The sequence below is a fragment of the Empidonax traillii genome, unplaced genomic scaffold, assembly GCF_003031625.1.
Source record: "Empidonax traillii isolate 1590-97213 ecotype Southwest subspecies unplaced genomic scaffold, ASM303162v1 scaffold733:size745334, whole genome shotgun sequence".
Lineage (NCBI taxonomy): Eukaryota > Metazoa > Chordata > Aves > Passeriformes > Tyrannidae > Empidonax > Empidonax traillii.
This window is the reverse complement of record NW_020955926.1, coordinates 200,210-213,124: the sequence shown is the minus strand read 5'-3', so window position 1 is coordinate 213,124 and position 12,915 is coordinate 200,210. Positions and strand designations below refer to the sequence as shown.

General features: G+C 41.3%; 1 protein-coding gene across 1 annotated transcript in view; it reads left to right on the top strand.

The window, feature by feature from the left end:
- The first annotated feature begins 583 nt into the window (after positions 1 to 583).
- LOC114066087 (SH3 and multiple ankyrin repeat domains protein 2-like) overlaps positions 584 to 12,915 on the top strand; it is a 54,743-nt gene continuing 42,411 nt past the window's right edge. Inside the window, exons 1-3 of the mRNA XM_027900491.1 lie at positions 584 to 827; positions 4,169 to 4,478; positions 8,511 to 8,680. Coding sequence (XP_027756292.1) covers positions 791 to 827; positions 4,169 to 4,478; positions 8,511 to 8,680 — 517 coding nt within the window. The 5' untranslated portion in view covers positions 584 to 790. The remainder of the gene's footprint in view (positions 828 to 4,168; positions 4,479 to 8,510; positions 8,681 to 12,915) is intronic.

Genomic DNA, 12,915 nt, shown 5'->3' with positions numbered 1-12,915 from the left:
GAAAGGGGAAAGGAAATAAAGAGGGGAAAGGGAATAAAGAGGGGAAAGGAGATAAAGAGGGGAAAGGGAATAAAGAGGGGAAATTGAATAGCAAAAAGGAAATAGTAAAAAGTGAGTAAATTGCAACAAGAAAATAAACAGCAATAAGCAAGTAAGCAGTACAATCCTCTGTGCAGCGAAAGTCAGCTGTGCAGATTTGGAGCTGAACGCCTGTCCCCAGCAGCTCCCGCTGCCCAGGCTTCCCTGTTCCCAGGTGCAGCTGCAGGGGTGCCCTGTCCCACCTTGGCAGATCCCTGGTTGTTTTCCACCTTGGCAGATCCCTGGTTGTTTTCCCCCGGGCTGTGTCCGGCTCCCCGCAGCTCCCTCAGCCCGTGCTGGCTCTGCACGCTGCGGGCTGGGAGCGGAGCGGGAGCATCGTCTGGAGGCTGTGGCTGCAGGTTCACATGACTGATGCTGGGAACGAGAGCAGGAGCCTTTTTTTCCCTTTATTTTTTTTTTTTTTTTTGAGGAGCTCCAGTCTGTGCACAGTTGGCTCCCAGCTGACAGACAGAATGTGGGGTGGGCTTTGTCACCAGAACGCTGGGTACTGCATGCCCAGCTATGCTCGCAATTGCACGGTGCCCAGAAACCTGCTGCTTATGTCAGGGTGCAGCCAGCCTGAACACCTAGAAATTGGGTAGCTCAAGTAATTTTTTTTATTATTATTATTTTTTTTTTATATTTTTTTTGCCTCTTTCTTCCCAGCAAAGGTTATATAATGAGGGGATTGCTGCTAAAGTAAAAAGGGAAAATGAAGTCTTTGTTAAATGCCTTCACAAAGAAAGAAGGTAAGCGATGAAAGCAGAACACTTTGATGTTTCAGACCGGTGTTTTCTTGTGTACATTGAATATGATGGGTTTAGTGGCTCTGTAATTAATCAATTCCTGCAATTTCTTTTTCAAAATTATTTGATGTTAGACAGTCCATTTAGGCAAGTGGTTATTAAAGCTGGATGTGACTTTGTTCCTTTTAGGATTTTCTCTGAAGATTCAAGTACTTATAGAAATGTTTTTGTTCCCTAAGAAATGCATTTGGAGACACGTTAAGGATTTTCCAGGGTGAATTTTGTCAGTAAATGGTGCTGAAATGCCCCTTCAGATGTATGAAGTGCCAGGAATAGAATTGTGAGAGCTGGAGGAAGGATTATATGGTACTTTCAAGTATGCTTTTAGGGATGATAAATTTAAACTTTAGGGGCATGTAATTAGTTCAGGCATTTTCTTGTGGTTTTATATCAACTGTTTTTCCCAGACAAGTTTTGCAACAGTTAGACTTACAGTTCTGAATGTGGGGAAATATTAGGGAAAATCACTGTCCAACTGGGATTAAAGGGTGGACGTTTGCATTTCATCGTATTGTGTTGTAGTTATTTTAATGTTATTCTTGTGAAATTAATAAAAATAATATTGATAAGAAGAAGCTAAAAAAATATCCACCCACCTACAGTTTGCAGATTGCTGGGGAAAAGAAACAGTTGGGTGGAATATTAATCACTTCAGGCTCCAAAATGCTTATTTTTAACTCTTTCTATAAAAGATTTGTGTTAGACAAGCATCAATTGGTGTCATTACTCGTCCTCTTTCCTGATTATTTTCTGTAGTAAAGGCTAATTTTGCTCGTAGTTCCCTCCTTAAGAATAGAGCATCAGTAGCAAAGCGAAAGCTCAACTCCTCAATGAGCATGTCAAATCCTTCTAAGGCATGGAAGGGAGAAAGAGGAAAAGGGTACCTGGAGAGTGATTCCTCGTTTCTGTTGGTATAAATGTGCTCAGCAGCTTTCTGTCCATTCTGTCACCCTGCCCCTTGTGCTCCCTCCCCTCCCACCAGGATATCCCACCAACTTCTCCAGAGTGCCAGCGAACACCCCAAACCATTGGCAGGATTTATTTTATCTGGCTGTGGCTGGAAGGCTGGGCAGGCTGCTCGGAGTGGCCCCTCTTTAAGTTCATGGAAAATTAAAATCTAAGGGTCAGAGTCAATTTCTGCTGAATCCAAAGCAAACTTTGGCATGATTAGACCTTCAGGTGGCAAAACTGCCAAACGTTGCCTATATTCAGTTTTGTCTGCTTTCTCCTTGACTGGATTCTGCTCTGTTGAACCTGGGAAAGATCCTCATCTTCAGTGAGGTAATTCCTAGGGTCAGATTCCAAGTGTCAAAAATAGAGGAGTGCAGAAATGTCACATCTGTGTCCCCTGCATCAATCTAAGGATCTGTGTATGCCAATTTGGGAGACAAATGCTTAGAGTTTTCTTTAACTTGGCACTCAGCAGGGCTTTCACTGTGACATCTAAAGCACCCAGGGGCTCTGAGTGCCACACTCAGCTGCTTAGAAACATTGCAAAAATAGGAAATGGGAAAAACTTGAAATGCCATGACAATTATACAGAGTTTCTGCCACTTTCCAGCATAAATATTGGATTTCTCTGCTTTATCCCCTTGAACAACTTTAAAGAGTGCTTCTCTTATTTCAGCCTTGTCTCAAAGGAAATATGGATTTTAAGCCCTTTCTCTCTGTGCACACTGTTCTCTTGTTTGGTTGTTCTGATGTTGTTGTTTACTAGAGAAAGTTTCAGCTCATTAGAAATACAAAGGATGCTGTTTTAAAATATTCAGAATTGTAGTTAATCATAAACTGGTTCTGGTGAAAATTATATAAATAATTTTTCTCCTTGTGGTTCCATCTCTATTTTATGCTATAAATAAGCTCTCAGTTTTGCTCTGAAACCTTACATTTTGCTTTGTTCTCTCAATTAAAGGTTCTATTTCAAGGCAGGACAGATTGATTCCTATGTATATTCATATTTATGTGAATTTATTTACTTGCACAGTATGACAGACATTCTTATTCTGTTTTTTTTGTGTGGTTTTGAAGGGTATTGAATGAGTAGACATTTCTGGCACTTCATAAATGGCACTTACTGGCACTTTAGACATGTAGGATGATATTTTGTGGGCCTTCTTTCCCAATTTAAATATGACTTTTTTTTGAGAATTACAGCAGCTCAGTGAAGTCCTCAGAATAATGCCTGGCTGATAGTTTTACTATTGTGACTTTTCAGGTGTAAATATCTGCACTCTGGCTCAGCTCCTGTGACCCCACAAGCTCCACTGAAATAAATTAATGAGGGTGGTTGCAGCAGTGGGAAGCAAGTCAAGAATGAGTTTTTGTGGTCAAATTCTCTATTACCTTATGAAAGGATAGGAAATATCACATCTAGGTAATACCTGGGTGTCTTTTTGTGAGGAAATTTGCCTTTAAGTTGCACTTGGAAGAAACTACTACAGGGAGAAAAGGTGATCTGGAAAGCAGTATCTGCTTGTGCAGATGTCCCAGGAGCACTGATGAGGGGATGGACCCTCTGCTCTGGGTTAGATTTTTCCTGCCCTTGCCTCCTTTGCTGTTGTGACTGTTTCATTAATAAGTATTTTGCAGCCTTTGGATCCAGCCGTGTTCCCTTTGGGACAGGGCACGTGACAGGCAGTGTGTTCCCCTCGGGTAAAATGTTCTATATACAATAGGAATGGATGTGGTAGAAGTGCCTAGATTAGAAACAGGGGAATACCTGGGGATTACAGCCATGTAATAGAGTTCTGCCAGGAGAAGAAGCCATGGCCTCAATTTTTAACCTGGAAGATGGGGATAAGGTGACTATTAACACTACAGATTTTGGGTTAGGCCTGAACTTGGTGATGGACCAGTTTGGGTGCCAGCTGGGAGAAAGAAGGTGCAAGTTCACGCCTCAGAAGTTCTGCTGGTCAGCCCTGTTCTGTGCCTTCCCGATGGAACGTGACAACACGGCACGAAAATGAAATTTCTGAACCTCCAACTTGGCAATAATGAGGTGAATCCCATTTCCTAGACCATAGTTCAGGCTGTTCAGCTCACTCGTGCCACTGGTGTTGCTCAGCTGTTCATCCAAGCCAGTAAACAGGTCCATATTGCTCTGTTGTTTTCAATTTTACTGATGTTTTGAGGTTAATGAGTTCGATCAGCTCTGCTGGCAAGGTAGAGTTTCTGTCTCTGCAAAACAAACAATGCCATATGTTGCTGAATGATTTTATATGCTGGTAAACACATGTGAGTGGTGAAATCATCTGAGATTACCCTGAATGTCTTTCTTCACACAGTGCCCTTTAGGGAGGCTCCCACCTATTCCAACAGAAGGCGGAGACCCCCGAGCACCTTGGCAGCCCCTCGGATACTGCTGCGCTCCAACAGCGACAACAACCTCAACATCAACAACCTCCCTGAGTGGTCAGCGTCCTCCTCTGCCTCTTCACACCGCAGCCTTTCACCTCATCTGCTTCAACAGATGCAGAATAATCCCAATGGAACTGTAAAAACCGTAGGGAGTTACACTCCGTCCTCGCGGAGCCGCTCGCCGTCCCTGAACAGGCTGGGAGACGATGCCAAGCGGCAGCAGCACAGGCACATCAGGTGACTTTTATCTGCTTGAGATACCCCTAAAGCCATTGTGCTGCACTGCCACGTGTTTTATGTTATTTATGTGTCCACTTTGCACTCTCTGTAATATATAGGTATTAAATCTCAGCACAGTGGACCGTGTCCAAGTGTGAATATTTTAATTGGAAGCACCAGTCAAAGCCAGCTGTTTCCTCACAGGGCTCCAGCAGCCAGGCAGGCTTTAAAGTTCAGCAGAGCTCAGCAGTGACTTAACACAGGGTTTGCACCTTCAAATCAATGTGCTAAGCTCTCAAGATCTTTAATTGTTGAAATAAGGATTGAATTTAACAGCATAGTAAAATGTTTCTGAGATATCGGTCATGCCTGGAATTTATGCTGGAGCTGCTCATGGGTGATGGAACAGAGAATGTTTAAGTTCTCTCTTGTGTAGATGTGTGCTGAACCAAGGAGTAAAATGGGGGGAATAAATGGAAGCTGACCTAGAGCAAAGGGGGCTTCTTGAGATGGTGGTGATAGATGTCATGGACTTCTTTCATGATTATCTGTGCTGCAGGGTTTTGCATTACCTATGGCTTTGCTGCTCTTCCTTTCCTCTTGAATTACAAATGTGATTTAGCAGGCACTCTACACAAATATCCTGCAGCCATGTCCCACTGGAGAGCAAATCCTGACTAATTAGAGTGATGTATGTTTTGTAAGTAATATAAAAAACAGAGGACTGGGTCTGATTTTTGATCTCAAATGAGGGCTGCAGCTTCGAGAAGCCACTGCCCTGTGAGGAGGCAATTACAGCTCCACTTTGACTCAGGAACTCAATCTGCCAAGGGTGCAAGAAATGGAGCTGCACGAGGGTGAGGGGTGTTAAAGTGCAGAGCTGCCAAAGTGAAGGTATTAGAACTGAGAGCTGATGGAGGGAGCTAAAGCTTACATGTTCTGACCAAACACATTTCACTCACCAGTCATTTAAAATACCAGTCTTTGTCTGTCTTGTTTCATATTAGTAAAAAGAAATCCAGTATTCAGAGTAGAAAAGGACTGGAGCATTGTCAGGAAATGCAGCTGTTGGTTTCCCTTTGTCATTTGTAGGTGTCAGGGATCTTCACTGGAGCTTCCAAGTCAGTAAAACAAAATGCCATGTAGTTGACACTGTCTCTGTTACCTTGCACATCCTTCTTCTCTCCTTGGCCACGAGCACCCAAACTGACAAGCACTGTTTGTGATAGTAGCAATGCTGCTGCAGAGGCGAGAGGATGGGGCACTGTAAAACAAAGTTGTCTGAAGTGGAAGAAAGACTGGAATGAAATGGGAGGAACGGGATGGGAATTTCTTATGCCAGTGTTTTCATGCAGCAAGCTCATCTTTGGTGCATGCTGCAATAGTGGCAGAAGCTCTTTTGGGTGCAGTTAGGTTGGTGTCTCCTCACAGAGATCAGCATCCACTAAAACCCAGTCTGGAATGAGAATTCAACCAGGTGAGGAGGTGGCCATGAGGTGCTTTTCCAAGAATGAGCTCTTGTATTCCCCTGGATTATACTGGTGCCACCAGAGTGGGAGGTTTTACCTCAGAGTCAATGATTATTTCAGCTGGAAGGGATAAAAAGAGCCTTTTCATCTATATTTCTGGGATGAAACACTTCAAATTCTAGAAGCATGGTCAATTCTTAGAGATGGGGGTAACAATTAGGAATTTTTTTTGACTGAGCAAACATTGCTTTGCTTTGATTTTATTCAGCCACTTTCCTCTTCCCTTCCTAAAAATGAGCACAAATCAATGGTGGAAACCAATTTAATACCTGAGAGTTTGTGGAAATAAAATTTTGATCTTCCTCTTAGTGCATCAGTGTCACAGCTACGGTCTTGATGTGCCATCAACACTTGTTTCAGAGAAGTCCAGGGTATGTGCAAGTACTGAGAGGAGAGCTGGAGACTCTCTAAATTTAAAGATAACCAAAAGGATTTAATATCTTATTTTGCCTGCATATAATGCCTTTTCTTGCCACAGGCCCGTTTTGCAGTCATGAATGGCACCTTGCATGGCTTTCCTCGCAGATTTTTTTTTACCCCATGACCGCTTACTTTCAGTCAGCTAAATGTGGGAATTGTTGCTCTCTGCTTATTATTTGCAAATAATTCACCAAATTCACCATGAAGCTGTTGCTCCCCTTAGATGAAAAACCCTTTTTGACATAGCACCAGGTGGGGTTGTGGAGCAGGAGCATCCAGAAGGGGCAGGGGACTAGAAAGGATGAGCTGTCAAGGGTGGCCCCCTTCTTCTGGGAGAGAGTGGAACATGTCCACACATCTCCTGAAATCTCTGAAACCTTCTCCTGCCCTTCCTGGCATGGGATTTGCTGGGCTTGGAAGCCAAGCTGGGGAAAGGAAAGCTCGGTTATTTTAAAAAATGATCTCCGGCACATTGCAGCCCTGATTTCCATCAGTGGGCCTGTTGCAGGAGAAGTTATGCATTCACTGTGTGGGTTAAACGTGTCATTTCCTTTTTCTCCTTCAGTAAGAGAGAAAATGAATGTATCTTCTGATAGCAGTTGAAGTAGATTCTGGGAGAATAGCTGCTCCCAGACAAGGCAGAAACATGGCTTGATGCAAGTGGAAATTGGATATGTAGCAACAGTTTGTAGATCTGCATTTTTTTATGGTGATGACTGTTCCTTCACTTAGAAGGAAAAAGAAACAGAGCAAAGAACTGAAAACCAAACGTCATCTTTCCCAGTCTATCTATAAACGACTGTGAGAGTTGGCTGAGGTTTCTGATGCAAAATCCTTCATGGATATGCAACCAGAACTCCCTGTTAAACTCCTAAATATCATTATTAGCACCTCTTCACAGTAATGGAAGAACAGAAGGAGGTGAACAGGGGATGCTCTTCCAAAGGGTGAAGAAGTTACAGCAGGAAAACCAAAGTGTTCCTGATATGAAAGATTCACCACATTCGAGTTCTTCTGTATCCACTGACTTACTGACTCCTTTCTTAGTAGGAGATTGGTAAAAAAAAATGAAAAGGGTGAAAACCCAGCAAACTCCAGCCCTTTTATTTCATTTTAATGCAAAGCACTTAAAGCAGTTTGAGATATTTTCTTACCAGAAAGGAAGTGTTAAAATGCTAAATCACCATTAAACCAGGTTTCTTCCTTTGGCTTACTATTTTTTTTCCCCTATAAATCTTTATTAATATTCTCCTTTCTCATGAATATTTTCTGGTTTCAGACTTTCTGTGTAAGACCTCAAGTTTTAATGCTTTTTTTTTTTTTTTAAAGTAGAATAGCAGTGTACTGCAAGTTTGTTATGTTATCTCCTATAGGTTTCTCACTCTCTTTAATATTTGCCTCTTTTTGTATATTTTTGACAGTTCATTTGTTTTTCTAGAAGTTTGGTAATGATCTTACGCATTTTTCACCACCTTTCAATAATTTGTTCTTTATGCACCATAAGTGTGTTGCTCGATGAGCTGTGGCTTGTTCTGAAGTCATTGAGTGAGTTGGTGTTTGCCATCAAGGAAAAGTGATACTTTGGAGAATATTTGCCATAAGCACCATGGTTTGTGCAGGTCTAAATTGAGCTCCAGACCTTGGAGTAACTTGATTATTCAGTCCATTTAGTTAATAATCCAGTTGACTCACTTGTTCACTTGAAGATATCCATTCCCAACAATAATTGTAAATACTGAGGTTTTCAAGTCCTTCTGATGAATTGAGGTGCTGATAATGCATGATTTGCACATAAATTTTAGATTTTAGTAGGCTCTGTGAATGTGCAAGCTTAATTTGCAGGAAAACTAAAAGCTTTAATGTTGTGTGTTTTCTGTTCTAGGACATTATAGTCAGGTGAATATTGATCATGTTTCATATTGAAAGATATCAACCCTTAAAAGCTTCTGCTCGTTATGAAAACCATGTATTTTTTCTGCAGAGTTGGATGTCTTACTGGAAGACAATTAATTTGCTTAATTTAATCCTGCTAATGTGATGGTAAATGATTAACTTTCCCATTTTAAATAAGCTGTTAATGATGTTTAATTTCAATTTCCAGTGCCATTTACAGTCCTAGTGCCAACAAGGATACACTGTCTGCCTTGGATTATCAGGGTCCCAAACGGAAGCTTTACAGTGCTGTACCTGGAAGACTTTTTATTGTAGTAAAGCCATATCAACCTCAAGGGGAAGGGGAAATTCACCTGCACAAAGGAGACAGAGTCAAAGGTGAGTACCTAGTTGATTCTGAATACGCATTTTTCTTCTTCTAGATGGAAATTTTATAACAAAATGCTGTTTTAGGGGGGAAATAACCTGCTCAGTAGAAGTGCTTTTCTGCATTTGTTTCTTTCCAGGGTATTTTGCTCCTAGCTGTGTTTTGGAACCAATGCATATTCAGCCCCCATTTTATCTTCCAAGTCCTCCTAAAAAATCCGAAGTTTGTGCAGTAATAGCACTGTCTCTTACCCAGAGCACATAATATACTCCTGTAGTCATTACAGATTGGCCACTCCAGGGCTTTGAAAGGCTGGAAACAGCTCAGGAAGGAAACAGGGATAAGAGCAACTCTGTTTTCAGCCCTTTCCTCCTGGAACAATTTATTGGCTAAGTAGAAAATGTCCCCTGGTGAGACTCAGGATAAGCAGGTAGGTAGAACCCGCTGGAAACACTTTGGGGAGGAAGCGTGGTGGTGCATGTTTAATTCCTGTCCTCTGGGGTTCTTCCCCAGCTAAGACTGTGCTTGCAGCAAGGCCAGGCTTTGTGGTGTTATTTTGGAGGCAGTAAGTACATCCACGTACAGGTGAGAAATTGGCTGATGTGGTTTACAAGACTCACCTTCCTGAGGGTGAGGTGTGATGCAGTTCCAGCTCTGATTTTGCATGTCCAGGTGGAACTAGTCAGGGAATAAAAAAAAGACTTTTTTTAAGGCATACGAATCAAACAACAGTTATGGAAATCAAGCAAAAGGGAATAAATTCAGTGTCCTAAATAGAAGTGTTAAGCTGCTGCAAATTTTCTTGTACTGGAAACTACTTATCTCACAAAGGAAAACTTCAAATACCTCCTCCCTTGAGCCTGCAAAGAGTAGTTGGAAAAAAACTAGGGAGCCATTAGAAGGTATTTTTGCATTTTTATTTTTGGATGTACTGATTCTGAAGCGTTTGTGGGTTTAATAATTTTTGTTAACTCAGAAGGTGTAGAACTGAACTCTAAAGAACACTGCACTTGAAGATAAAACATGTGCAAGATTCATTTTGAAAGCAAGGATGAAGGAGGAAGGTTAAACTTAGGAGAGTCTGTAGGGCTGAAAAGACAATTTTGCTGTTCTCAAGCTTGTTCCATGATCAGGTAGGAAGTAGTGAGTATAATTTCCCAATTAATGGAAGTTATCTAGGCTAGAGTCCAGTAGAAGACAAACTCTGAGGTTGTAGAATTGCTTGGGAATGCCAAATATCAAATTTGACAGCTTTGCATGTTTGGGAACCAGCTTTGCAGGCATCCAGTGTGTGAGAATAAATGCAGGAGAAGTAATGCAGAACAACTTCCTAAAAGCCTTCAGGTGTCAAAAGAATGGGTATATCTAGAGTTTGGAGCTCACTGGAAGGGTGAAGGAACAAGGCAGTTGAGAAAGATGCTTGTTGGGCAGCTACATGAAAAGGAAAAAAATGTTGCGTGGAGTAGAAAACAAAAGATTAAAAACAAAACAAAAATAAAACCAGAGACTTAAGCACACCCCAGAGCTCTTTGCTTATTTATAGTCTCTGGAATTTGATTATAGCGGGAAAAATTGCCAGTACCTTCAAAGAATGAAACTTTGGGGGGATGAGTGGTAGTAAATAACTTTCTGAGTGTGTTTATGGGGATTAACGAAGTGCCAAAGGACACAGAATGAGTGCTGTTGAGCACCATCATCTGCTCCTTGGGGGATCTTGTACACAGAGGTGTTCTTGTTGGGTTGAATTATGTAAGAAGATGTTTGTTCTGTAGAGGATGCAAGACCAACAAAGATTCCTCTCACTAGAATAAGACACCAGACAGTGCAGGCAGTTCTGGAGAGAGACGAGACAGAAACTGTGTGTCCTGGCAAAAGAGGAAACACTGCTGAATTTTTTAGAGTTATTCATCATCTGGCTGCTGGTTTGCAATGGGATTGGAGACTATTATATGCAAAAATATCCTAAGAATAAGGAGTTTAAATTTCAATTCCAAGGAAGAGTTTAATATTTTTAAAAAGTTAATTCAGGACCCCTTGGTTCTAAGTTGTTATGATAGTAACAGGAAAACATTGCAAGAAGTAATTAGTCCACTTCTCAAATTTTCTTGTGGTGGTTTGATGTAAGTGGTGAAACCAATGATTTTGGTGGGGGCAGCAACCAATGGATGTCAGAATGCTGAAACAGAAAATGAGATTAAGGCTGTTGTTTTTGGGTTCGTGTGTTTGTTTGGTTGGTTGGGTTGGGTTTGTTTTTAATTATTATTTCTGGGGAAAATGTAAGTTTGTTGAAGAAAACCTGTAAATTAATTATTAGGGTTAGCAAAAGGGGGACATGCCCATCCAACATAAAATCATCCCTGCAGGGGTTATTTTTTCAGCTTCAAGAATATGGTTTACACTTAGAATTAAAATCTTGCAGAGGTCTAGCTTTTCCAGGTATGTTTGTTTTAAATCATTTTAGGGAACTTTGCTGCAGTAAAGCCTAGTGAGGTTCCTATAGATGTCAGCCTGCTTTTGGGGAGTTTGGGAAAAGAACAAATCTATGTAGGGAATTTCAGAGTTCCTGCTTAGGATTAAATCTGGTGAAACACAATTTAAGGCTGTTTGCATGGCAGGGCTGGGACACTGTGTGACACCCTCAGTGCTATCAAAGGAGAAACTTCCAGAACAAGATGAAATCCTGTTTTATGTTACCATGTCAGTGGTTCCTCAGTTGCCACCAAAAAATATGTCAGACTGAACACAGCAAGGTCATGTAGAGAAGAAGGAGTTCAGGCAAAAAGACAGTAACACTTTAAAAAGGTCTCAGTTGTGTAACAGTGTTGAAGAAGCCACTCAAAGCCAGCATTTGTGTCAAAAATCCAGGCCCACTTAAACCTGGATTCCTGTCCTTGTTCCAGTAAAATGTAATTATTTATAGAGAATAAGTGTAGTGATAGGACAAGGGGGAATGGCTTTAAGCTGAAAGGTGGTAGATTAAGACTAGATTTTAAGAAGAAGTTCACTCCTGTGAAGGTGGTGAGCCCCTGGCCCAGGTTACCCAGAGAAGCAGCTTGCTGTGTGCTCGGAAGGAGAGAAAGAACAATAAATCCCATGGAATTCAGTTTTTACTCACTTTGGAAACACTTTCCCCTCACCTTTGGAAAACAAAAGCTTTGACTTAGCCCCTCTCCTCTGCCAAGCTGGTAACTGCACTGTTCTTACAATGCACTGATGCCAAAGTGCTGCCCTCTGGCATTGTCTGTGGAATTCCGATGTGTTTTGGCACTTGCTGTGGGATTCTGCCCCGTGCTCAGTCTGGCCCTGGGGAGATGCTCATCACATGTTCCTCCCATGAGACTAATCACAGTTAAGATGTAGCAAGGCAGTTATTACAGGGATAAAAACCACAACAACATATTAGAGAAGGGGATTAGTTGGGAAATGTTTTTATGGATTTTCTTTTTTAACTTGGTAGAATTAGAAGGGTCACAGAGAGAGGGATGGATTCCTAAACTCTTGATGAAAAGTGTTTTCATCAGATGGAGAGGGAGCGATTTGTTTTTTCCTTTTTCAAACTGGTAGAAGTGTATGAGTGACAATAGTTCACAGTGTATGATACAAGGAAGCTGCTCAGAGAAATCTGTGAATGGGCAAAGTTCAAAGGAAATGTAAACTAAACATTGTTTTTAAACTAAAATGGTCTTGTATTAAAAGGATGTTACGTAGCCTGTACCAAAATACCTTCTTTATTTTTAGTTGTTAGTCATACCCACTGACATCATCTGTGTGTCTCCACTGTTGAGAGAAGAGCCATGGCTGTTGTAAAAATAAATCTGATATCTTTGTTTGTACCAGAACTATCCTAATCTTATGTTTTCACATGAATGAAGCCACTGAAACAATTTTAATTTATTTTTTATTTTCTTTGTTCTATGTGAAAGCCCATGGCAACAGATCTGCCCCGAACTAAATGCACACATATGTACATAAAGTATCTGTAAAATGAATTTAAATCTACTTTTGCATTCCTGAATTTAACTATTACACTGGAAATCAAGTGGTCTCACAGCTATTTTTTTTTTTTTAATAGAATCCCAGAATGGTTTGGGTTGGAGGGAACCTTAAAGACCACTTAGTTTCCCCCCTCCCTGCCACGGGCAGGGACACCTTCCACTAGTCCAGCTTGCTCCAAGCCCTGTCCAACCTGACCTTGAACACTTCTAGGGATGGGGCAGCCACAGATTCTCTGGGTAAACAGTTCCAG